The sequence below is a fragment of the Mus caroli genome, chromosome 7 (genome assembly GCF_900094665.2).
Source record: "Mus caroli chromosome 7, CAROLI_EIJ_v1.1, whole genome shotgun sequence".
In the NCBI taxonomy this organism is placed as follows: domain Eukaryota; kingdom Metazoa; phylum Chordata; class Mammalia; order Rodentia; family Muridae; genus Mus; species Mus caroli.
This window is the reverse complement of record NC_034576.1, coordinates 45,028,086-45,052,841: the sequence shown is the minus strand read 5'-3', so window position 1 is coordinate 45,052,841 and position 24,756 is coordinate 45,028,086. Positions and strand designations below refer to the sequence as shown.

The following is a 24,756-nucleotide window of genomic DNA, read 5'->3' as shown; positions in this document are numbered from 1 at the left end:
ATTAAAACACACATGGTACAACAGCTGCTGTCACAGGTGTCACAGAGAAAATGGGGTCTGTGGAGGGGTAACCGGGAAGGGGGAATATCATTTGAAATGTAAACTAATAAAGTGATTCATAAAAAAACAAACCAAAAGATAAGAGAGAGGGAGAGGGAGGGGAGGAGGAAGGAAGAGAGAGAGAGAGAGAGAGAGAGAGAGAGAGAGAGAGAGAGAGAGAGAGAGAGGCAAACAGCATATGACAGTTTGTCTAGGGCAATCCAGGAGGCCTCATGGAGAAGGTGACCTCACAGAGACCTGAATGTCAGGAATGTGAGACTAGCCTGTCTCCCAGACCTGATGATCAGCTTCCTGGGAGTAGGGTTTGGTTAGAGTCATCTCCGGGACTTGGCAGAGGACGTGGATGAATTAATTCCAAATATGAGGCCTGTCTGCAAGACCCTACTTACTGTGCTTTGGATCCTCAGATGACACATTGGACCGACATTTCCTGGGTATGCTAATGGTGTGGGGTAGGGACAGAGCTGACAGAAGGGAGCTGTAGGTCAGATTCTATGTTCTGACCTTAGTCATCAACACTCTGTGGGCTCTGGGCCTGGCATATAACAGAGACTCAATTAATTGGTGTTTGAAAGGGAAAAAATGTGCTGATTGAATAAGTGGACACTTTTCTCTGTATCCTTTTTTCTGATGAACTCTTATTCATCCTTTAAAACCTAAACTAAATGCCCCTCTATAAAGATTTCTGTGTTCCCTTTCTTTGGGTCTAAGGTAAGTCAGGATGCTCAAACACATTTACATTTCATCTGAAATTTGTGAAATTCATCTGGGTCCATCCAAATGTTTTGAATGTTTGTATTTTGAAACATATACATTTATCCACAGATCGTATCAAGATGGGGACAATAACCTCTCTCTGACAAAACCCTCAGAGCCCTTAGCATCCAGCACAGTTTGTTTGTTTTTATGGTTTTTTTTTTTTTGGTTTTTTGTTTTCTAAAGTCCACAGGAAGGCTCCTTGGTGAGTTTAGCAGTGGGGTCTTTCTGCTGTAATTGGGAGTGGGCGTGGATGCTGCACCAGACCCTCGAATTCCAGGGCCCCAAGGGAGGCAGAGAGTGTGTCAGGTGACCCAAGGTCAGGCTGGTTCCTGCCAGGACAGGAAGAACTGGTGTTGGGTGGACCCAGAAATGAGACCTAGTGGGAGGGGAAGAGGAAGTGGTTAAAAGACCCTTCTGGGAGGTTAGGAGGAATGGAGAATCTGATTTTTCCATCCGGCCTGTGGGTGGGCTGGGGGTAAGGCAGGAAAGGAAAATGGCAGAAGAGGGATTCTTTGCTTCAAAGTCTAGTTAAAGTGTCTCACTAGCTGAGAGTCACGGATTCCAGCACAGTCAATCATACTGAGTTTTTGTTTATTTATTGTCTTAAAGTCATGTACATTTGTACATGTCTGTAGATGGGTACACGGATGTAAGTGCAGGTGCCTGAGAAAGCCTGAGACATCTGACCCCTGGTGTGCTGGAAACCAAACTCAGGTTCCTCTTGTAGGAGCAGTACACAGTCTTAACCACTGAGCCATATCTCCAGCTGTCCTGGCTGGTTTTGTGTCAACTTGACACAAACTAGAGTCATCATAGAGGGAGGAGCCTCCGTTGAGGGAACACCTCCACGAGATACAGCTGTAAGGCATTTGCTTAATTAGTCATTGATGGGGAGGGCCCAGCCCACTGTGGGTGGTATCATCCCTGGGCTGGTGGTCTTGGGTTTATACTATAAGAGAGCAGTTTGAGCAAGCCATGGAAGCAAGCCAGTAAGCAGCACCCCTCCATGGCCTCCATGCCTGCAGGTTCCTGCCCTGTTTGAGTTCCTGTCCCGAGTTCCACCAGTGATGAACAGTGATGTGTTAGTATAAGCGGAATAAATCTCTTTCTCCCCAGCTTGTTTTTTGGCCATGGTATTTTGTTGCAGCAATAGAAATCTTAACTAAGACATCAGCCCATATTTTAAATATTTGCAATTTTATGTGTATTATTGTTTTGCCTGCATGAATACGCCCGGAAGCCAGAAGAGAACAGGAGAGCCCCTGCCGCTGGAGTTGCAGCTGGTGGTGAGCTGCTATGGGGATGCTAGGAGTTGATTCCAGGTCCCCTGGCAGAGCAGTCCGCGCTCTCAACTGCTGAGACATCTCTCCAGACCTTGATCTTTTTGACGTTTGTTTATTTTGTGTGTACTCCTGCACATGCACGCCTCAGTGTACGCGTGGTGGTCAGAGAACAATTTGCAGCACAAAACGTATCTGACCTGGGTTGGGCCTCGCTCCTCTCCTAGGAATTTTTGGGCTCCCTCTGAGATGAGACTGTTAACTGTCAGCATTGTAGCTAACTACCGTCCCAAGGCCTTCTGATCTGGAGTTGCACCATCTCTGCTGTGGTCCCACCAGATGACCTCAGAAGCCACCCTGCAATCTCATTTAGATGTAATGGCACAATTACATTGATATAACCAGACATCCATCTGATGCTTACTTCAAACCCCATTGAGAACCCCATTCTGACTATTGTGAAAACCTATGAGCTGGTTCTTTGAGAAGCCCACACTCCTGGGATAGGAGATGGCTCAGTGGATAAAATCACAAGCTGGTAAGCCTACGACCTGAGTACAATCCCTGGAATCCACACAGTGGAAGGAGAGAACTGACTCACAACACAAATTGTTCTCTGATCTACACACACACACACACACACACACACACACACACACACTTTTAGATATATCCTGCTTTCTTCTAATGTGCCTCTCTTTCTTTTAACCCTCACACTTAAAACCTATGCTAAAAATTTCTTGCAATAAACTCCAGCTTGGGCAAATAAGATGACTCAGCTGGTGAAGGCACCGCCAAGCCTGACATCCCTAGAACGGAAGAACTGAGAGGGTCTGTCCTCTGACATCTAGGCATCATGTGCTCACATTCATTCACATAAATAAATATATGCTTTTGTAAATTGAGAAGATCTGGAAAGACTGCTCAGTGGGTAAAGGTGTTACAGTTCACTGTTGGGCCAGAAGACTTGAGTTCAGACTCTGGGGTAGAAAGAAAGAACTAACTGCTTTTGATCTCCACACATGTTCCATGCTGCGAGCATGTCTGCATGCAGACATGCACATACACAAAATACATGTGATTTTAAAAAACAAAACCAAAAGCCTCCAACTCTGCTGCACACTGGATCATCGTGAGGTCCAGTTTTACCGTAACTGAGGTCTTTAAAACATGAAAGGACTCTGAGGGTGCTCTAGGTGGCACTGTGGAGCCAGACTCTTCTTTGCTGCTGACACATATGAAGGCTGCCCTCTGTGCACTCATTGGCTCTGATCCCAGACAGAGGCACACACATTGGAGGTCAGATTTGGTAGTGTTTAATCAGTGATAACCAGATGGTGTTCATGTTCCTGTGTTAATTACCATACACACACACACACACACACACACATTCCATCATGGTCTCCATGCAACATATGTAAGAGGTAGACAATTCATTGTCCCCATTTTTCAGACAAGGAAACCAAGGCTCAGAGAGAGTACCAGGCTTGTCCCAGTCACACAGAGGAGGGAGGTAGAGGAGGCCAGGTTGAATGATAGGTAACTTCTCTTAGAGACTTGGGGACTGCCAGCTTCCTTGGGGTACTAGAACTTTCTCAGCCACCATTTTCTGCATTTGTGAGCAGAGAACAGGGGTGGACAGGGGGTGAAGGAAGAGGGGTGGGTGGGCATGAGAGGAGGAGAGGGGTGGACAGATGGAGGGGGGATGAGGGGGGTGAGAAGCCGGTCATTTGAAACGAATGACTCTTCGGATCCAGGGGGTGTATTTGCAGATCTCTGAGTAGACAGATGGGTGCTGGGCAGCACCACATGGGTAAATGCCCCACGAGAGGACGCCATGCAGGGTGTCATCACACACCAGGGGGCCACCGGAGTCACTCTGCGGGTGGGAGGAAGGAGGGTACCATGAGGTGAGAGCTGCCTGGAGGGCTATTGTTGGGTTAGGATACAGAAGACACTGGGATGGGGCTGGAGAGATGTTAGAAGTTGGGGTGGTAAGGAGATACAGACAGAGGTGATGGTGGCATGGGGGGTAGGGGTCAAGTTGGGAGGTGACAATGGAGATGCGATGGGTTTGCAGCTGGAACTGGCTCATCCAAAGTGAGAAAACTGAGAGGGATCAAGAGATGGGGGTTGGCAGGGTGAAAAACAGATTAAGGGAGTGGGTTGAGAAAGGGGGTAAAGAGTAGGGAGGGCTGTGGATTGGGGAGGAAGGGAGGAAAAGCAGAGACAACTCAGTGTCTCCATGCCCCCCCCCACCCCCAGTCCAGGAGACAGACTTGCTTGCTGATCTGTCCTTACCTGGCAAGAATCTTGGTTTCCGTCTGCCTCAGCACAAATCATGCTGTTGGTGATCACACCTGGGTAGAAGGTCTCACACTGCTTCTGGCTAAGGAGAGTTACCTTGGAACAGCTCAGGCTCCTATTGTACTTCACTGAGAACAGGGCAGTCACAGGGAGACCAGTTAGCCCTCTCTTCCAGACCCCGGAATCCAGCCCCAAGCCTTCCTACATACCCAGGGAACCTAACCCCACCCCTCCACCCTTAGGCACAGAAATTCAAACCCTCATGATCCTCCCTCGGCCTCCTCCCTCAGACCCAGGGTGCCAGCCCCAGCCTCTTCTCTCAGATCCAGGGGTCTAGATCTGAGCCTTCTCCTCAAACCGAGATGTCAGACCTCAGCTCTCTTCCCCCAACCTGGGAGTCTAGCCACAACCTTCCTCTCTTATACCCAGAGGTCCGTGCCCCAGCTCTCTGACCTCACATCGAGGTGTCTGGACTCCAGCCCTCTTCCCCAGATCCAGGACTACAAACTCCATCTCTCTAAACTTAGATCCAAGAATCCGACCCCAACCTCTGCAGTCCCCTGAGCCAGAGTTCATATTCTAGCCTCTTCCCTCCGACCTAGACACCCAGGTTTCAGCCATCTTCCCTCAGATCTAGGGTCTAGCTCTCACTCAGCCCTTTCCCTTTGGACCCAGGAGTCCAGGCTCCTCCCTCAAGTACACTCGTCCAGCCCAGTTCTTGCCTCTTCGGCTGGCTGAGGTCCCCCAGCCTGAGACCTGACACTCTTGCCCTGGCTGAGAGCAGCGGAAGGGCAGTTGCACGGGATGCACGTTGGACGTCAGCATTACGGGACTGCTCAGTTTCAGCATCATGAGGTCGTGTTCATCTGAGCGATGCGGCAGGATGGGGCCTGAGCAAGCCTGATACTTGGGATGGAAAACAGGAGAACTCGTGGACCGCAGTTGCTCCTTCTGGAAAAGCAGCAAGTGGTCATCGCCAACTCGAGCCCTCAGTGGCCTGGGGGAGGAAGAGTAGCCTGATGGAGGCAAAACCTTCATGGAGACAGAGCCTGACCCTAGTCCTTGGGTCAAAGGGTGAGGAAGTGAAGTGGGCTCCTGAGATCAGAGGGTCTGGGAGAGTAGCTGGGGCTGGTCCCCTGGGACTGAGGGAAGAGGCTGGAGACTGAACTCTGGGTCTGAGGGAGGAGGGCTGAGGACTGAAACCCTGGGTCTGAGGGAGGAGAGTAAGAGTTTGAGGGGTGAAGGCTGATGACGCCTCAACTCTTTAGTATGCCCATCTCTCCTTTTTTCGTGTCACCTGGTCCTTTGTCCCTGCGTTGCAGGCATATGAGGAGACTACAGGTCTTAAATACAACAGGCCCTGGCTGGCTTCTATGGACAGGTGCGTTGGGCTCACAGCGCCCCGCCCTGGCTTGCAGCTTGGATCCTGCCTCTCTTGTAGAATGGCTGCCACCCTTAACCTGACCAAAGCCAAGAGAGTGCCTGGGCCCCACCCTCCCCACTACTCCATTGCTACCTCTGAGTGGTTCCTTACTTATTTCTCCAGCAATGTGCGGCTGTGAGCACCCAGTTCTGGTCCACCAGAACACCCGCACATTGGAACTGGAGGTTATGGAAGAGGGAGACCTGCCAGGGATGATAGTCACGCTCGCACTGGGCGCCGGAGGCCTCGAGGTCCACGCGCGTGGCGTTTCCCGGGAGCAGCAGAGCCTGCGCCGCTGGATAGAGAAGCGGGACAGGGGGATCAGGTTTCGCCCAGCTGGGTCACGGTTCCGGGTTAATATAGCACGTCACAGGATTGGCCTCGAGGGGGCGCAGCTGAGTAGTAAGCCGTGGGAAAATTAGAGAACTCTGCGAACCAGTTGCTGAGGCGTGAAAGGGCAAGAGGGGTTAGAATAGAATGGGACTAACACACCCCAGGGCTGAGACTGGAGTGGGGTTAGGATGGGGGGCGGTGAGGCAATGTGCAGGAAAGGCAGGAATCTAACCTACTAGGCTGAGACCAGTTGCGAGCCTAGGAGGAGCACTGTGCAGAGGGAGTGTGATAGGTAAGGGGGCAGACAGGGGGGACAGAAGGGCAGAGACACAGTGAGCAGTAAGAAGGCAGAATTCTGAGTTCGAGCCCATCCTGGTCTACAGAGTGAGTTCCAGGACAGCTAGGGCTACACAGAGAAACCCTGTCTCGAAAAAACAATACAAAAACAAAACAAAACAAAAACAACAACAACAAAAACCCAAGAAGGCAGAATACAAAGGGAAGGTAAAGGGAACAGTCAACATGGTGGAGGCAATATGGAGCAGGAGACAGAACGCACAATGGGGCAGCGAGGAGCAGGAAACAGAACATACAATGGGGCATTGAGGAGCAGAAGACAGGACACACAGTGGGCCAGTGAGGAACTAATGTGGCAGCGAGGAGGAGACAGGGACAAGGTGGGAAAGCAAGAAATGGGGCCAGAGCGCCGAGAAGTGCTAGACAAATGAGAAGGGATGTGCAAGAGGGAAAGGTAGGTCTAGTCCAAGGATGGGAAGGTGCTCCAACACACAGGTTAGGGGTACTGTAGCACCTCCTTTAGGAAGAGGGAGGGATGCAACGGGTCTGCAAGAGGTGAGGAGAAGGCAGGAGAGGCAAAGAGGCGAGGTAGGAGAGGCAGAGAGGTGGAGAAGCTGATGGAGCGAAGGGGCAGGGTTCTCTTAACAGTTGGGTGCGGTATCTGGGGACAGAGCCCACCCGAGGGTGGATCCTGCTTGGGATGTCTATGTGGGTGCCAGGCCCCCAGGAAGGCGAGCTGACTACGGTTGCAGTGGCAACATTCCCTCCACCTCCGGTCGTGGCCCTTCCCTCCTGTCGCCCCCGGCCCCAGGCTCACCCCAGAGTTGCACCATCAGTAGCGGCAGCAGCAGCTTCACCAGAGACCAGGAGCCAGAGGCAGTGGAGAGGTGAAGAAGCGGGACCCTCATAGCTGATACTTGGCTTGCAGAAGCTGGAGTGGAGGCCTAAAACAGATGATCGGTCAAGACCCCCTGCCTCAGCGCATCTGAACCACTTCAATGAGGTTCACTCCAAAGGCCCCCAGAACTCCAGTCCTCGATCCTCCAGAGGGGACCAATTTGTGCACCCAGCCTTTCTTGGCCACCAGCCACACTGAGCTCCAGGTCCACACTCCTTCGTGGGTGGGTTGGGGTCCTGCTCAGAGCCCGTGGGAACCTCTTCCTAACCTCAGAGCTGAGGGACTTCCCCATGCTGCAGGGAAATCAGGGCTATGAAAGAGTTCCTGCCCGTTGCCCGAGGGTCTCCACCCATCCTCTCGCCATCCACCCCAATAGGGTGGGACCCGCTTCACCTGGGAGTCGCCAGTAAGAAGAAAGGAGACTCAGAAGTGGCTCTTGCCCTGCAGTGTGGGCTGCAAACAGTCCTCTGGCCAGGGACCCCTGGGCAGACCTTCCCTTTTAACCCTCAAGATCCCGGAAGCTTCCCCCCCCACCCTTCCCCTTAGGGCTTCACTCCCTCTCTTTCCCTCTCCCTAATTATAACGTGGGTGGGGCTGGCATTCAACCAGGGCCCCAGATTCCTGCTCAGGGAGGGGCCCTGGAATACAGGCTTCTGGCAGTGACAAGAACACCTTCTGGAGCTGGCTTTCTTGGGGGTTCCCCCATGCCCAGTTCTGAGAAGTGTTCCCAGGTGTGGTGGGAAGATTGGGGGGGGGGGCTTACGTCGATGAGATGGTGAGTGACGGAGAGGGGAAACAAAGAGGGGGCAAGGTCTGCTCTGACAGGTGGCAGAATGAGGAAGAAGAGGGAGGTGGGAAGAGTTCAAGTAGGCAGAAGGAAAGAGTGGGAAGGGTACAGACAAATTCCCAAGTGTGTAAACCAAGAAACAGTAGGCTCCTTGTGTCTCAGCATGTGCTGAGAGGGTGGGGGTGGGAGGCTGCAGTTTTGCCCTAAGCCTGTGTGTGAGCATTGTGCACCCTCCCTGTGTGTCTTCAGGTGACACGAGCTAGTGAATCACATCAAGGAACAGGCCACATCACCTTGGCTGACACCCTCATTTTGGGTGAGGAATGGGAGGCTCGGAGAGGGCTGTGACTCATAAGAGGTCACACAGCAAGCAAGTCCGCCTAACAACTAGAGACGATTCTCTCAAGTTCTAGGGATCTCTCCCCAAGAGCTGAACAGAACGTCTGTGTTATCCGAGGCATCTTGTCTGTGTTAACTTCAGAGCTCGCTTGACTCAGGCCTGTCCAGATTTTTGCTACAGTGACTATGTTGTACCAGCCACCAGCTACTTGGAGCTACAGAGCATTCAAAATGTGTTAAAGGTGACAGGAATTTCCTTTCTCTTTTTGTGTCCTTTGGCTTCATCTTGGCTAGCAGAGACCAGGCAACGCTGACCTCAGTGAACTGAATCTGGCAGTTGGAAAATGATGGTAGCCTCTTTTACTACCTCTTACTCCGTGCATGCGGACCGCACTCACTGCGATCACACTTTTGCATGTGCAACTCCTCATGTACAGAGAGAGAAGAACTGAGTGAGTTCTTTCTGCCTGGCCAGCAAGATGGCTTGGTGGGTACCAGTGCTTGCCTAACAACCTGCCTGTGATCCTTGGCCCCCCCACATGGTGGAAGGAGAGAACGGACTCCTGCAATTTGCTCTCTGACTTCCACCTGTACACCACGGCGTGTGCCTCTCCCTGCCCACCCCTAAAAAAATGAATGAGTAAATAAATGGAAAACAAAAATAAACTAAAACTAAAAAAAAATTTTTAAGTAACATAAATAGAAAACAAACTGAGCATTAATGTTAATGTGGATTAATGTTAATGTAGCATTGCGTTGATAATTAAGAGTCATTGGGCTTTTAAACCCTTCAGGTCTCAGCGGGGTGGTTGTGAGCATGCACCTTCATCTGTCGGTGCCCACTTTCATGTTCTGCAAAGTGGGTAGGAAAAGTAGGACCAATCTCCAAGGGGCTTGTGAGCATTCAGTTGCTTAGTAACATTTAAAAGATCTTTGGGGGGCTGGAGAGATGCTCTGTGGTTCATAGGACTTGCTGCTCTTGCTGAGGACCAGGGTTTGGTTCCCAGCACTCACAGTGGCTGGGGATCTGACCCCTCCTCTGAGCTCCTCAGACAGGCAGGTGTATGTCAGACAAACGAATATACAGGCAAACTCTCATACACATATGGCATTTAAACACCCTCTGTATGGTCAGGACTAATATGCAGTTGACACTCAACAGAATCATTTATCATTTAACAAATATTTATTGAAACCCTGGAATATGCCAGGGACTGTCTTCAAAGCTGGGAACAAAACAAAACAAAACAAAAAAACAACCAAACAAACAAAACCAGTGGTGATCATGTCCAGAGTCACAATTTAGTTCAAGTCAGGATTTGATTCCAGGCCCCAGGTCGATCATCAAGTTAGAGTATCCCTATACTATACTCATGGTGGGTCGGAGAGAGTACATGCCAGGGTCCCAGCTGAGGACTTCTTAGGGCAGAATGAAGAGAAGTCAAAGCATTAAGAAGAGGTTGGAGTGGTTGGGTGGTGGGAAGCAGGTCCCCTCTAATTGTTCCTCATAACCTCGTGGATCCAGTTAAAGTATTTGCAGACTTTTGTATAGACACCAGGCTTTCTGGTGACGGCACATGGGTCCTGACCCCAGGAGATGATGCCTTGAAGAGATCCGTTACAGACCAGGGGGCCTCCAGAGTCACCCTGGCATGAGAGGAGACACAACCTGTTAGAGTTGAGTGGGGCGGTTGGGAGGGGGTGAGGACGGTAGTGAGGGTGGTGGGCAGGTGAAGGAAGAGATTGATGGTGAGAGGCTGGGTGGGATGAAGGTGGGATTCTGGGTGAGAATATAAATGGGGTCAGGGCCCAGAGGTTCTTCATGGGTGGCGGAGTTGGAGACGAGAGTGAACATGGGGAGGCAGGGTTGGATATGGTTGTGATCAGGGCTGACTGGGGATATCAGGAAAGATGTGATGGAGGTTGCAATGGGTATGTGGCTGGAGACCCAGCCCCTGCCTGCTGACCTGACAGGAGTCCTTGCCCTCTTTCCGAACACTGGCGCACAGCATGGTGTCTGTGATGTTGCCCGGGTAGGCCTTCTCACACTCCTTGTGTTCGATGATGGAGACATTGGCACATCGCAAGGAATGAGGCAGGCGCACTGTGGGGACAGCAGTGGAGGGTGTGAGCAGTGGTTACCTGGTTTTCCAACCCCACCACAGTAGCCAGCACCTGGGACAATCCTTGCCCTGAACCCATCTCTATGCTTGTAACTGTGGCAACAGCAATGCATTGAGTAAATTCTTCCTACTACTTGTTCTTTGTGCATTACCTTTGACCCCACTGTGGTAGGTAGATATGATTATTCTTTTTAGGAAAAAAAAAACCCCAAGGTTCAGAGAGGTAAAGCCACCTGCTTTAGATCCCACAACTAGAAAGTTATAGATTTGGGAATCACACCTGCCTCACACCTGTCTCACACCTGCCTCACACCTGCCTCACACCTGTCTCAGTCTTGAGGCCCAAAAGTGAGTCCCTCAGAATTTCTCATCTTCCTTTTAGCTCATCCCTCTCCTGACTGCTCCAGGTCACCATGCCTCTTGAGTGACTCTGATCTTTCTCTCTGAAGATTCATCTGGTCTCCTTTCCCCATCTCCCACCCGGATCACGGTTCCCTCAGGAGCCCCTACACTGGGGGCTGGACGTGGTGCCCCATCCAGAAATGAGGCAGCTGGTGCCTGCAGCGACACAGTGTGGGGACAGGGTGAGTGGCTGCACAGCTCGGGTAAGGAAGACGGGAGACGACATCTTCACAAGCATTATGTCATTCCGGTGGTCTTTGTTGGGGAGGCTGTTGTTGAAGTCAGGGTGGGGGAAGGACTCAGTGGCCATCCGCCTCTGCTCACAGCCGTCTGTCTTCTCCAGATTGTGCTCCCCAAGGAGGATCACGTAATGGCTGAGGTGGGAGAGATGTGGTCAGAGGTAGAAAGGTAGGGGGACAGGGCAGGGGTGGGGAGGGAGAGATGATGAATTGTACCTTGTGAACACCCAGACCCATCTACCATCACTCACTCCTTCATCCTCATCCTGACTAAGGCCATCATCTATTCTAAGACCACCTCATTCCTTTGTCATCAACTCAACTAGATCCCCATCATACAAACGAATGCCACGCCATCCCCAACCCCTCTATCTTCATACCAACTAGGCCTCCGTCATACACACTAATGCTACTTTACCCTCTCCAGTCTGATCAACCCTGCTAACACCACACCATCCCCAACCCCTCCACCCACTGCTGCCACCCCCACACGTTCTCTCTGGCCCCAGCCCCTCTCTCCATTCATCTCTCCATCTCCAGCCCCCTCCCAGCCCCGCCCAGCCCCGCCCCAGCCCCCGCACCCACGGCTTGCGGCAGTGGGCTGCTGTCAGGAGCCATTTGGGGGCGATGAGGGTTGCCCCGCAGAGAAGCCGCGTCTTCTGAAAGAGGGCCACCTGCCATGGCTGCGAGTGAGGCCTGCACTCATAACCCTTGATGATCCTCGTCTCTCCCCCTACGTGCCCTGAAGGGGGCAAAAGATGAAGTACAAGCATAAGAGGGGGTAGGCTGGTAGAGAGACCCCAGAAATTAAAGTGAGCAAAAGAATAGCTGTTCTCATTCTCAGCTGTCACATGCTGGCATAAGACAATACTTCCAGGTCATTAGTGGCTGTCCTAAGATTTTGAGGGGACCCAGCCCCCACCCCCATTCCTCCTCTTAGTCCCACTTGATTATGCCTGGTATAGCTCAGACTACTTCATGGGGGTGATCTCCAAGCAGGTGTCACCGTAGCCGGTGGGGGTGCTTAGAAGTAGAATATGGAGCCCCCCTTCCCTCTAAGCCCCACCGTACCTGTTACCAGAGCAAGTGCAACGAGTCGGAGAATCATCCTGGCCTGGAGTAGGGCAGGGCGGGCGCCAGGTTCCCCTGGGGACAAGGAGGGAGGTCTAATCACTTTAAGAGGCGATCAGAACGCTGGCTTTGGGTTTTCTTCTTTCCTTCACCTGTTGGGTCTCTCTGCTTCTCTGACTACCTGCCTCCTTCCCCCAGGGGAACCTCCTGGTTCTCACACCAATCCCCAAGCCTGTGAGAAAAGCCTTGTGCTTCCAGAGTGGCTTGGATCTAGGCTAGCAGCTTCCTGGATATTGAGAACAACAAAACAGCTGGGAGGGGCTTTGTTGGGCAAGGCTCCTGGCTCACTCGGGTTGAGCTGCTCGGAGAAGGAAGACCCCGGGAGAAATCTTAGAGAATATTTTTCTTTTTCTTTACATGAGAACCTGGCTTGTTCCACAACTGGGAGCCCCACAACTGGGAAGACAAGGGGGAAGGGGCTAACTACTGGGTAAGGACCTCATTTTTGATGTCCCACCATGTAGAATATTAGGGATCTGTGAGGTCTGTCCACAACCAGTGAAGTCTCTCCCTCCACCTTGCTGAACTCCAGTGAAGGACAGCTGGACTGGGCTGGGTGTGGTTGGCTAAGGGACAGCTGGTGCCTACAGCTGCCCTGGCTGGCGGGGGTGGGAGAGAAGGGCAGGACGAAGCCACCTGAGGGGACAGGACGGAGGTCACTGAGTTTGGGGGCAGCAGTTTAGAGGTGAGAGATACAGAGGGAAGCAGAGTGTGGCTTCAAGTCCCTCCCCATCTTCCAAGGACATCTTCATGAGGGGGCAAATGCATGCTGGGACAGAAGAGGCCTAGCTTCTATTCTAGGATGGCAGTCTTCTGGAATGGGTGGGGGTGGGGATGAGGGTGGGGGTGGGAGAACCTTCCCTTCTCTCCTGGATTCATTCCTGGGCTCTGGGGATGGGAACTCTAAAGGGTGCGGTTGACACTGCAACAGGCTGAGTCTGAGCACCTGGGGAGAAGGCAGGCAAAGGGGTTGGCCTGGGAGGGGGGACGCTGGGATGACTGGGCTTCTAATCCTGCCTTATTGCCCTGGGAGAGAGCTGTGTGTGGGCCCTCCCAAGGCAGCCTTGGGGTCTGGGAGACAAGATATCACTTGCCTGAGCCCCTCTTCTCCCTGTGGTCTCGTATACCCTTTTTTTTTTCCAGCAGGCCTCGGAGTCTCGGGCCCCCACATCCCTCTCTCCCCTCTGTGTGTGTGATTTTGGTCTCTGCCTCTAGGCTTCTGTCCCTGCTTGTCTTTGGATCCTTGTTTCCTCTTGTCACAGCTTTTTGTCCCTACAACCCCTTTCTAGGCCTCCCACTGTGCCTGTCTCTGTCTCCTCTCTAAGGTCTCCATGGCTCTCTCTCCTCCTGTGGGCCTCTCCCTTCTCACAGCCTAGGCCCAGTGGGCCCCTTGGCCTCCTTTGGGCCCTCCCTTCTCCTTTCCAAAGAGGGGGGGGGGAATCTGGGGCGTCATAGAGGTGGGGCTGCTTGCCTGGTGAAGGGGCAGGGACAGGATGGTGGGGGAGGCAGGTCAGGGCCTGTGACAGCCATGGCTCAAGAAAGGAGAGAGAAACCTCAGCGGGTGTGCCAGGAGCCCCAGGGCTCCTATGTGGGCCTCCTTTCTCTGCTGACCCTTCCCCGGCCCCCCTGGTCTTCACTGCCCAGGCCTCCGGCACTTACTGGTTTCTGTAGATAATTTCCAGTCACTCTTCAGTCTCCTCATTAGATAGCTTCAGGTTTGAAGCCTCAGTTCTCCTAGCTTATGTTTTCATTTAGATTTTTCTTCCATGGGCCTCCTTCGCCTTACTTCCCTAGTCAGATGTGGGACAAGGCGGGGTAGGCCCAGGCTCTGCCAGCAGCCTACTGTGGCCTCAAACCCTACGGGCTCTGCCTCTTCCTACCCAGGTGACGTGGAACAGGTGACTCCACCCCAGGGAAGCTCAGTTCTCTACTCCGTGACATGGGGGTGCCAGCCCTGCCTTGGGGTGGAGTGGGGGGTGAACTGCCAGGGGGATGCTGGGAAAGGCTACCATCCTGTGCTTTGGGGTCAGCACACCAGGTTCCCAGCACACCAGGTCCCCTCTTAGGCATTTTTTTTTTTTAGCAAGAATGCCTTCTTTTCTGCCTTCTGATGAGAATGTTGAAAGAGGACCAGTGGGGTGGGACTAGCCAACGACTGTAGCTGGGTTGTTTCATCTCCAGACTCACCTTGGACTATCTCTGAAACAATAAAACATACTGGCATCCCATAGCAGACAGAACAGATGGCTATTACGGCGCAGTCAGGCACAGCACACCACCCCCACTCTGGCCATTTATATCCAGTTCATGAGAAGGCCAAAGCTGGGGCTGGAGACATGGTTCAGCAGTTAAGAGCAATGGCTACTCTCTTTAGATGACTTTGGTTTAATCCCCAGTACTCGCACAGTGGCTTACAACCCTGTGTAACTTCAATCCCGGGGGGCTCCAAATCCAATGTCCTTTTCTGGCTTCAGTGAGCAGTGCATGCATGTGGCTCAAAGACATACTTGCAGGCAAAATATCCATATACATCATCAACAACAACAATAATAATAAATGTAAGGCCCAAACCTTTGATTTTGAGACAGATTCTCATTGTGTAGCTCTGGCTGGTCTAGACCTCGCTCTGTAGACAAGGTTGGCCTCAAACTCAGAGAGCAGCCTGCTAAGCGCTGGGACTGAAGACCTCCACCATTACTCACGGACTGTTTATTTTTGCAAGAGGGTCTCATAAAACTCAGAATGACCTGGAACTCCTGATCCCCCTCACCTCTCTCTTCAGAGTGCTAAGATCACAGGCCTATGCAACCAAGTCCAGCAATAACTCCCACCTTTTTAGGTTTCCTCCAGTTTTATACTGGAGAATAAACAGACAGGTGCAGCCCCTTCCCTTGGTTGTATAACTTTTATTCCAGACAGTTGTACAGCCGCCTCTCCGCTGCCATAGGTGTACTCGAGGTTTGAAGAGGTTCTAAGCTCACAAGGGTGGGAGCCTGGAGTAGTGAGGGAGGAGACCTTGGTGCTCCGAGGGTCAGAGTGGTCCCTAAGCAGAGCTGCATGCAGACCGAGGGAGTCACTTAGTTATTTCTGATGACTATTCTGATCCAGTCCGTGTATTTGCAGACCTTCGTGTAGACCCCTGGAATGCCTTTTTGACCACAAGGCCCAACAGATCCCCAGGAAACCAGGCCTTGAAGAACCCCTCCACACACCAGGGGACCTCCAGAGTCACCCTAAAAGACAGAAACGAGACCGATACTTAAAGAAAGTGGCTCCAAGCCAGGTCCTGGGAGAAAGGAGCACAGCTAGCTCACCACCGGGAGAACATGCTAACAGCTAGCCAATAGGAAGGAAGATGCCGCCCTGACTGGGGGTTCTGGCCAATAGGTGAAGAGAATGCAATCTTCCATGCCCAACCCTAGGAAGGAGGGCTGGTCTATAGCAGAAGAATGCTCTGAGGAAATTGGTTGGTCTCTGGGCCCTATGATGATAGAGTGGCATCTTTTGGTGGGGAAGCCTTGGAGTATCCGCGAAGGGGCCCAGGCATATCCAGTCCTGGCTACTTCTCTGCCCTCTATGCCCTCTACTGCTTGCCTGTTTGTCCCCGCCTCTTCTCAGCCTTCTATCCCTCTTTTCTTGCCTCTCCTGGTCCTCCATTCTGGTCTCTCTCTCTCCTAGTCCCTCCTGCCTCTTTCTCCCTCAGGCCAAGTCTCCCTTCCTCCCTTATCCCATCACCCTCTCTCCATTCCTTCACCTCCCACCTCCCGGGAGGGTCTGGGTCTCTTGCTGTTTTTCCTTGCTTCTATACGAGTATGATGTCAGAATCCAGCTGTTAGCTCAAGCTGTAATATTTGTCAGCAACCCTCCTCTTTGCCTCTCATGGACACCAACAGCCATTCTACAGATCCTGTCTTCCAGCCCCTAGCTAGCAGAGTCCCAGGTGCCAGAATCCCTGGCCTGGGAAGTGAGTTTACATCAAAGTGAGCATTGGTGGCCATGCATGCTCCCTCTCCCCCTTTTCCTGTGCCTCCTGCCTGGGAACCGGAGAGCCTGGCTGCAGGGTCTTGCTATGAAACCTAACCCACTCTCAGAAGGTACTAAAAGAGACACTTTCAGATGCCATATGAACTCTGATTTCTCCTCAGAGTCCTGTCACACTCTCTGTGACTGGTGCTGGGGCCTGAACACTCCTCAGCTTCTGCCATGCTGTTGTCTCTGTCTGGCCATAGCATTGAAAACTCTACTAATAAACTCCTTCCACCCCAGCAGTCTACCTCAGTGTCCCTCTTCAGCTTCCTCCCTACCCCCATACAAGGCTTCATCTTCCTTTTCTACTTTCTGTCCCTGGCTATGGTCACCACCCTGAGTGGATTCACCTGACAGGCATCCTTCCCGGCTTCTCCACCTGCACACAGCATATTCTCCGTCACTCTTCCAGGAAACACGGCCTGGCACGTCTCATTGGAGACAGTGGAGAGGTTGAGGCACTGGAGCCGGTCTGGGAATGGGTCTGGAGATGGAAGATGGGTGATGTAGAAGTCCTCTGAGATCCCTACTTTCAGGCTACATTCTTCCCACAGACAGTCCATCCAAACTCATACCCCTCCCCTTAACTCTGCTGTCTCCTGAACACCCTGAGTTTCACGACTCAGTTTCATAGTGACCCTTGTCCCCAGGTCATAGGCCTGGTTCCTTGACCTTTCCCCCATTACCTCCCACTCTCAGCCTCACTTCCTTTCTTCTATCTCCTGAACCCATGCCCTGAGTTTCACTTTAACCCCAGACCTCACTTCTGCATCTTCCAAACTTTCACTTCATCTCAACTTTAAAAAAAAAAAAAAAAACAAACTTCTGATCTTGTATCATTTGACCCCAGATTCCATGACACAGAAACCCTGACCCAAATCCTATGACTTCTAAATGCAGACATGAGAAAGATTCTGACCGGATTGTGATTCGGTGACCACAGTGTCCTACTCCTAGTCGAGACTGAACCTAAAGACTTTTGCTGAACCACAAGCCCAGACACTCATTGAGAAGTCTAGGCAGAGGTTCTACCATTGAGCCACATCTATAGACGTTTTCATTTTGTATTTTGATATGGGCTCTCACTCTCTACTCAAGGCTGGGCTTAAACTTGCTACACTCTTACTGAAGCCTCTGGAGTACCGAGATTAGAGGCCCAATGATACCAGCCTTATAAAGATCTCTAGTGCCTGAACCCATGACCTGTGATGTCCTGATGATCCCTGATGACCTCTGGTCACAACTCTAACCCCAGGCTTCTGACTTCATATTCAATCTCTTAACCTCTATGACTCTAAAGACCTAGCATAACCCTTGACCCTGATCATTAACCCCACACCCATATTCTCTCTGAAGTAAATGGTTTAATCTCTTACCCTACACCTCTCGCCTCCAAACTCAAGAACCTCTTACCCCATGGCTTGTTTGTAGTACCCCATCCTGAGACATGACACATGGCCCCTGTAGTTACACAGGAACTGGGCAGGGTCACGGGCCGGACAGCATGGGTCAGGCGGATGGGTCTGTTGAGCCGCAGGAGTCGAAGATCATGCTCATGGTTCTGATAGGCACCCTGGTAGCTGGGGTGTGTTATGGAGAAGGTGGTGTGTCTCAACTGTTCTGTCCAGTCAAGCTTGGTGAGGCTGTGTTCCCCAAGGCGCACCACGTACCTGAGGTTAGGTTGGTCAGTGAGTAGCCGATAGGTTGTCCCTTACCTCTCTCTGTCTCTGTCTCTGTCTCTCTCTGTCTCTGTTTCCCCATCATCTATGTATGTTGCATTAGTCTTCTACTTCCATGGCCCCTGTCTCTTTCTGCTGCTCATTGACAACAGGTGTCATGGGGCAGGGGTGTCCTCAATATACCAGCTGCCAAATTTATCCCCATAGCCAACACCAGCAGTGCTACCAGGGTGGTTGACTGAGCAGTGGATAAGGAGGAAGCCACCTCTCTGTCCTGCATGGAACCTTTTGGTCTCTTGACACCTAGGCTCCCCTTTCACAACAAAGACCAGACGTAGAAAGAGGATTATCTGGGTTCTGGGGATCTCCAGCTCAGGGGTAGCCTAGTTGTCTGAGAGACACTAGTGTCTATCATCAACCTATCTATCTGATTATTGGAACAATGGAATCTCCCTCCAAGAAATCTCATTCTGGAAGAAGAAAAAGATGCCAACCAAGGAGTAGCATCTCCCCAGAAGAGATTTCACAGGGTTCTAAGAGCTTAGCGACCACAGGTTGAAGCTGAAGTCCAGACGATGGTGGGTCAGTGGTGGGTAGGACCACATTGTGGACTGCATAGACATGCGTAACATTAGCCTTCTATTTAAACCTCAGTCTCAGTGCAGGACCCTGAAGATGGCCTGGGAGGGGGAATCACTGGATCACTTTGTGCCCTTCCCAATGTGACCATGTTGAGTACATAGTCTTTCTATTATTAATTTGCCTATTTTAATTGGCTTCTCAAGGAAGGGTGGCTGAACTTGGTTCTTGGGGGATAGGCTGTGACTCAAGTTCAGTGACACCCCGTGTCTAGCTGGGGTCAGGGAATGCCTGGGGCTGATGATAAACACTGTAGGAAAGACAAGGGCACAGGAGGAAATGGGAGAGGACCAGAGGCGCCATCCAGGTCCTCCACCCACTGTGTGTGCCTCGTCCTACCTAGCAACACCCAGCCCTGCTCCAGGAAGCTCTTCTGCCTCTCTAACCTGAGGAGGGCCCATCCAGGGCTCTTACTTGTCACGGCAGTGAGCAGCCGTAAGGACCCACTTGCGGTCCACAAGGACACCGCCACAGCGCAGGTATTTGCCATGGAACAGCCCCACCTGCCAAGGCTGTGAGTTCTTCACACACTCGATGCCATTATAGATCTTCTCCCTGTCTGCCTGACTGAGACCTGAGGTGGAATGTAGACCAGAGAAATAGGGTTAGACATGGAGACTGTGGGTAGAAGAAGGAGGCGTGGTACAGGAAGGTAGAGGCAAAGAGACAATGGTGGAGTGTGTGTGGTAGCCTGTGGTTGACATCCCAGAACTCAGGAGGCGGAGGCAAGAGATCTGCCACAGGTTTCAGGAAAACAAAATAAAACACACAAAAAGACGGAAGATGAGAAATGTCAGAGAAAGGTGGATGGATGGTCCACAAACCCATAGATGCAGGAAAACAGTTAACCAGCTTCCGGGTGGCGGTATAAAACATTATCACGGGGAAAGGGAAGGACCCAGTCCCAGGGCTACCATCACCCCTCCTCCACCCTTTCCCACACCCGACACCCTCCATAGTCCTCCCAACCCCCAATTCAGAAAACTTACCCACAACACACAGGAGCAAAAGAATGCTGAACCTCATGGTGGGCTCCCTCCAGGGTCTGCCAGGAAAGATGGGGTATCTGAGTTCACCCTCCCCTGTGCCCTCACCCCTGCCCTCTTTTCTCTGCCCCCTGCCTCCCCCCCCCCCCGCAGGCCACTCCTTCATGGTTTCCACCTTCTCACCTGTTTGCCAGGTCTTCAATGGTTTGTCACCTGTTCAGCCTGTCTCGCCGTCTCTCTCTGTTATCTCCCGGTCCACCTACCTTCCAGCCCTTTCATCTGCTGGCCACCTTGAGAGTCACTTCTCCTACTGTCCACCTGTCACACATGATGCCCCACCTGATCCCTTTGTGTCAGCTCCTTGGATTTCCATGGGGTGGTGGGGTAGAAGAGGACAAGGAAGACAGGGTGGGGCATGGCTCTAATCCTGCAGAAACTCTCTGCAGCTGATGACACATAATTGAGCTTCGAAGCTCCATGAAGACCCAGCTCGACTACCCCCAACCCCACCCCCCAATGGCCCAGGGGATGGGCCCAGGGGACAATGACTCAAGGTGTCTGTGGACCTGGATTCTAATCCCCACTCTAGGGAGGAATGAGCTGGGAGGGTGAGGCCCTAGGACACTCTGAGCAGGGAGGGGCAGAGGAAAGAAGCTGGATGCAGTGTATGAGGGCTCAGTGAGGAACTGAAAGCAGAGAGCCCAGGGGTAGAAGAACAGAGCCCATGAGCAACTCCCAGCCCTGTGGTTTAGGGATGTACAATGTGGGCTCCTGACCTGGGTTCTTTGGGAATTTGATTAGAATTGAATTCCCTTTTAAAGTTTTATTTGTTGTTGTTTTAATTATTTAATGTGTATGGGTATTTAGCCTGCATATATATCTATGTACTTCCTGTGTACCTGGTGCCGATGGAGGTCAGAAGAAAATGTCAAATCCCCCAGAATTGACTATGAGCTACCATATGGGTGCTGGGAATTGAACCTGGGTCCTCTGAAAATAACCAAGGCTTTTAACTCCTGAGCCATCTCTCCAGTACCCTGAATTTGTTTTTGATCTTGTTTGTTTGTTTATTTGTTTGTTTGTTTGAGACAGGGTCTTGCTAGCCCTAGTGAGCCCTAGTTCTTGCTATGGAGCCCAAGCTATCCTCAAACCCAGGCAACCCTCCTGCCTCAGCCTCCTGAGTGCTGCGATCACACACATTAATGCCTAGATGGAGTGTTAGGACCTAGGTAACTGTTACCTGGATCGCTTGCCTCATATGTTTCTACTGTTACTAGGAAACTTTCTAATGCTAAGTTGATTATGTATCCTGTTATGTTCTGTGCTCTTGGAAACCAATCATGATAGACGTCAGCAGAACTGCTTTGAATAGTTGCCCACAATAAGCTTGGACCCGAACCAACCATCCAGCAGCACTTTCTATACCTATGTATAAGCTTCTATATGTATTACCTATACCTTTATAAGCTGCTCCTGGGATGGACCCCAACATAAGAGAGACACCTGCAGCAGTATAAGAAACTCTTCGGAATAAGGCTTCCATTTTGAGTAGGGGTCCAGTAGAGTTTAAGTTCCCAAGACCTCCTTGGGAACTGACATCCTACTTGGCAGAAAGAGACATGTGCTTGAGCAACTGACCTCCTGGTTGGCAAGTTAAGACATGAATGTTAGACAAGGCCTGTCCCCCACCAAGTTCAATATCCCATTAATACCCCAACCAATAGGAGCAGAATAAGTGTACAACAAAAACATGCTCCTAAGGAAATCCCCCTATCCCTAAATCCTAATTAGTGGACTAACTTGCCACAGATTTTTGTAGCTCTCTGGCTTAAAACGCCCTGTAGACTCTTCACTCGGGGTCGTGGTTCAGCTCTGGGGCCTGAATTGTGTCCCTGATCGATCAGTCTCAGGATGCAATGTTCAATAAACCATCTCTAGTTGACTGAGATCAATGTCTGAGAGGTTTGTGTGGTGGTTCCTGGACCCCAACACCACTGTATCATCACTACCTAATATGATTCTTCTCTGTGTGTGTCAGGTGTCTTCCTCTGCCTCTGACTGACTTGTTATCTTGTAGTCTATGAATTCCTGTTTCTGAACTGTGTGCGATACCTGTGCTAATGAATTAGCCTGGGTGTTCATCTATAGATGAGCGGAGAAAGAATATCTATACAATGGACTTTGCTTCTATCTTCCCATTACTCTTTTTAGTTTTTAAAACTGTTTTAAACTGATTGATTTACATTTATTTGTTTATTAAATTCATCTTATTTCCTTGATAATTTCAGACATCTATATACTAAACCTTAACCATTTAACACACCCTTCTCCATTACCCACTCCTGCTCCTACTAACAGAGTCCCTCCCATTTTAATATCTTTATTTTTAAGCATGGGTATGGAGCACTTACCAGGGACTACATCATTGAAGAAAACGGCTCAGCNCCCCCCCCCCAGTAACCCTTAACTACCCACAGTTTCCAGTGAGGACTGGAGCAAGCTCCTGCCCCATTTGTGACGCTCTATTGACAAACCTAATCTCAGTCAGCCCTGGAGGTCTTGTGCAGCTAACCATGGCAGCTGGGTCAAAGCGAGGAGTTCGTGAGTGCGTGTTCAGTAAAGGCTGTCCAGCAGCAGTCAGCCCAGCCTCTCCCTGGCTCTTACAGCCCTTCTGCCTCCTCTTCTGCAATGTTTCCTGAACCTTGAAGGGGCAATATCGATGTTCCATTTAGAACTGAACACAATATAGCCAGTTATCCAACCTATTTTGTTTTTTTACATTTTGATGTTGAAAATATTTTTAATGTGTATGTGTGTGTGTGGGGGGGGAGATCTAGAAGGGAAGGGAAGGGGTGAATTAAGTAGAGAAGGAAGATGGAGGCAGAGGTGGGAGGAACAGAGGGGAAACTACTGCAGGGGAGGGAGCCTGGAGCCCAGGACCCTGAGGGAAAAGCTACCTATGGAAATTTCTGGATAGTCACTGCACAATCTGTTCTCCAGACTGTATCAATGCAATTTTTTTTAATCACAGCAAAATTCTTTTTAAAAAGCAAGAAAGAAAGGAAGGAAAGAAGGAAGGAAGGAACGAAGGAAAGAAGGAAAGAAGGAAGGAAGACAAAAAGCAAAGTCAGGCAGAGGTGGTGCACACCTTTAATCCCAGCACTGAAGAGGTGGACCTCTGAATTTGAGGCCAGTCTGGTCTCCAGAGTGAGTTTCAGGACAGTCAGGACTACATAGAAAGAAAAAGAAAAAAGAAAAAGAAAAAAAAACAAACACAAATAAAAAGCAGGTTTCTTTGTGTGTGTTTCTGTGTAGAGGTGTATACATGTGAGTGCAGAGCCCACAAAGGCTAGAAGAAGGTATCAGGTCACTTGGAGGTGGAGTTGTAGGGCTATGTGAGCCACCCTACATTGTTTCTGGGAACCAAACTGAGGTCTTCTATGAGAGCAGCAAGTACTCTTAACAGCTGAACCATCTCTCCAGGCCAAGAAAACCCTTTTAACAATAATTAGTATAGTTGTGGGGTATTACTCAGACAGGCTTAAGCCTATCAGAACAGTGACTACACTCTGTGATTGGGATCCCACTGTAGCCCTAGCTCCACTCATGATGAGCTTTTAAGCACAAATACCACATTCTTGGTTTACATATCTCAGTTAACAAGAGCAGTTAGCCAGAAGCAGAACTACAGAAAACAAATGGAAATGTTCATAAATTTAGAGACTTTCCCAGAAGTATGGACTGAATGGCGCTTCCATCATGAAGTCAGTTGTGCTAAGGTCTCAGGGCCTTCTAAGGTCTGGGACATTTTCCATAGATCTTAGAGAATGAGTCAAATCTTAGACTCATCCTGCTCTAAAGAGGTCTAGTTGGTCCTAAGGACCAATAACTTAATTTTACTAAATGGATATATAATTGGCCACATAGTTTAATATTCAGGGGCCTGCCATTAATACAGTCAGAATGAGAATTAAAGGCCCAATCAGTGCTGATAACAGAGCAGTTAGCCAGGGGGAGCCAGAGAACAAAGACTGATGTTAACTATCTGGTTTGTGTCTTTTACTTTTTTCTTTCTTTTTCCTTATCTCTTCTCTCTTCTTTTTCTTTTCTTTTCTTTCTCTTTTTCTTTTTTTTTTGAGTTTTGAGTTTTCTCTAACCATGGCAAGATTTTTAAATTACTCCTGATTAATTAGCATAGAAATAACAGGGTCCCCTCCCCCCAAAGCCAGACTCAGTTTCCTTTATCTCATGAGAGGTGAGTCTAAGCCTTTTCACTTTTTGAAGGATCATTTCTGCAAGGGAATCTAACTTTTATTTTAATATCCCTGATCAACCTGTCTACTTAGTTTGGAAAGCATCAGAAGAGGCACATTTAGTCAAACCACTACATTTAGTACATGCCCACCAAGCTGTCTCAGGGGACTGGTAATATTGCTGTTGTTAGATGAATTAACCCATAAGGGAGAATACCAGGCATCAGAATAAGGGGAAGAGCCTAGGTTTTGGATATTAGACAAGAGTTAGCCCCTATTAGTCCTCTATTGTTAATCTGGGCTGCCCTCAGTCACCATGAGTTTGATTAGGTAATAGGCTGACAGTCTGATAGGTTCCTATCCCTGTGTAGTGCAGGAGCTGAGTATCTATGTGTAACCAGCGATCCTGGCCAATTTTTGGCTGGGAATGGTTAACTCTATCCCCAGGGTCTTTTCCTATGGCATAGAGTCTGATACCCCAGGTTTTTCTTGTATCCCAAGAGCCAGAATACGTTTTAATGAATTTCCAGATTTTTAATTTTATGTCCATTGGATTACATTTTCCTATTGTGCATTTCTTGGGATGGGCTTTTCTTTCTATATATTCATCTGCATATTTTTAGGAAATCTCTATTTTACATTGCCAGTTTTTGCAATAGAAATTCCATTGTTTCTGTCAACTAAGGGGTCCAACTGCTGGGCATGCATAAAGTTGTAAACTCTGTATTTCTATCTCAAAAGATAAACCCAAGCATCTTTCCCTTCCCTTCCCTTCCCTTCCCTTCCCTTCCCTTC

The 24,756-nt window shown here is 50.2% G+C and overlaps 3 protein-coding genes and 1 long non-coding RNA gene across 4 annotated transcripts in view; 1 reads left to right on the top strand and 3 right to left on the bottom strand.

The window, feature by feature from the left end:
* Positions 1-24,756, top strand: part of LOC110297561 — a 107,110-nt gene that overhangs the window by 9,283 nt on the left and 73,071 nt on the right. The gene's annotated exons all lie outside the window — the stretch shown is intronic.
* Klk10 (kallikrein related peptidase 10) lies at positions 3,826-7,367 on the bottom strand. The gene is made up of 5 exons (XM_021166356.1): positions 7,277-7,367; positions 5,941-6,124; positions 5,129-5,403; positions 4,401-4,534; positions 3,826-3,978 (listed from the first exon to the last, which is right to left on the bottom strand). Exons 1-5 carry the CDS (start codon positions 7,365-7,367, stop codon positions 3,826-3,828), a joined length of 837 nt encoding a protein of 278 aa, XP_021022015.1.
* On the bottom strand, positions 9,651-14,222 carry Klk11 (kallikrein related peptidase 11). Its single transcript, XM_021166352.1, has 6 exons — positions 14,038-14,222; positions 12,319-12,393; positions 11,833-11,989; positions 11,117-11,382; positions 10,451-10,587; positions 9,651-10,130 (listed from the first exon to the last, which is right to left on the bottom strand). The coding sequence occupies exons 1-6, from the start codon at positions 14,078-14,080 to the stop codon at positions 9,978-9,980; spliced, it is 831 nt and encodes a 276-aa protein (XP_021022011.1). The 5' UTR covers positions 14,081-14,222; the 3' UTR covers positions 9,651-9,977.
* On the bottom strand, positions 15,369-19,841 carry Klk12 (kallikrein related peptidase 12). The gene is made up of 5 exons (XM_021166359.1): positions 19,712-19,841; positions 19,137-19,296; positions 17,818-18,074; positions 16,755-16,888; positions 15,369-15,611 (listed from the first exon to the last, which is right to left on the bottom strand). Exons 1-5 carry the CDS (start codon positions 19,746-19,748, stop codon positions 15,456-15,458), a joined length of 744 nt encoding a protein of 247 aa, XP_021022018.1. The 5' UTR covers positions 19,749-19,841; the 3' UTR covers positions 15,369-15,455.

Coding starts and splice junctions, on each gene's coding strand:
- Klk12 (XM_021166359.1), bottom strand. CDS start 19,748: ATGAGGTTCAGCATTCTTTTGCTCCTGTGTGTTGTGG. Junction 18,075..19,136: donor GCTGCTCACTGCCGTGACAA/GTAAGAGCCCTG, acceptor ACCTAACCTCAG/GTACGTGGTGCGCCTTGGGG. Junction 15,612..16,754: donor CCGGGAAGGATGCCTGTCAG/GTGAATCCACTC, acceptor TCTGTCTTTTAG/GGTGACTCTGGAGGTCCCCT.
- Klk10 (XM_021166356.1), bottom strand. CDS start 7,367: ATGAGGGTCCCGCTTCTTCACCTCTCCACTGCCTCTGGCTCCTGGTCT. Junction 5,404..5,940: donor GCACATTGCTGGAGAAATAA/GTAAGGAACCAC, acceptor TTCCTCCCCCAG/GCCACTGAGGGCTCGAGTTG. Junction 4,535..5,128: donor GACCTCAGCCAGCCGAAGAG/GCAAGAACTGGG, acceptor CCCTGTTCTCAG/TGAAGTACAATAGGAGCCTG.
- Klk11 (XM_021166352.1), bottom strand. CDS start 14,080: ATGAGGAGACTGAAGAGTGACTGGAAATTATCTACAGAAACCA. Junction 11,990..12,318: donor TGCACTTGCTCTGGTAACAG/GTACGGTGGGGC, acceptor TGCCCCCTTCAG/GGCACGTAGGGGGAGAGACG. Junction 10,588..11,116: donor CACCACGTCCAGCCCCCAGT/GTAGGGGCTCCT, acceptor CTGTCCCCACAG/TGCGCCTGCCTCATTCCTTG.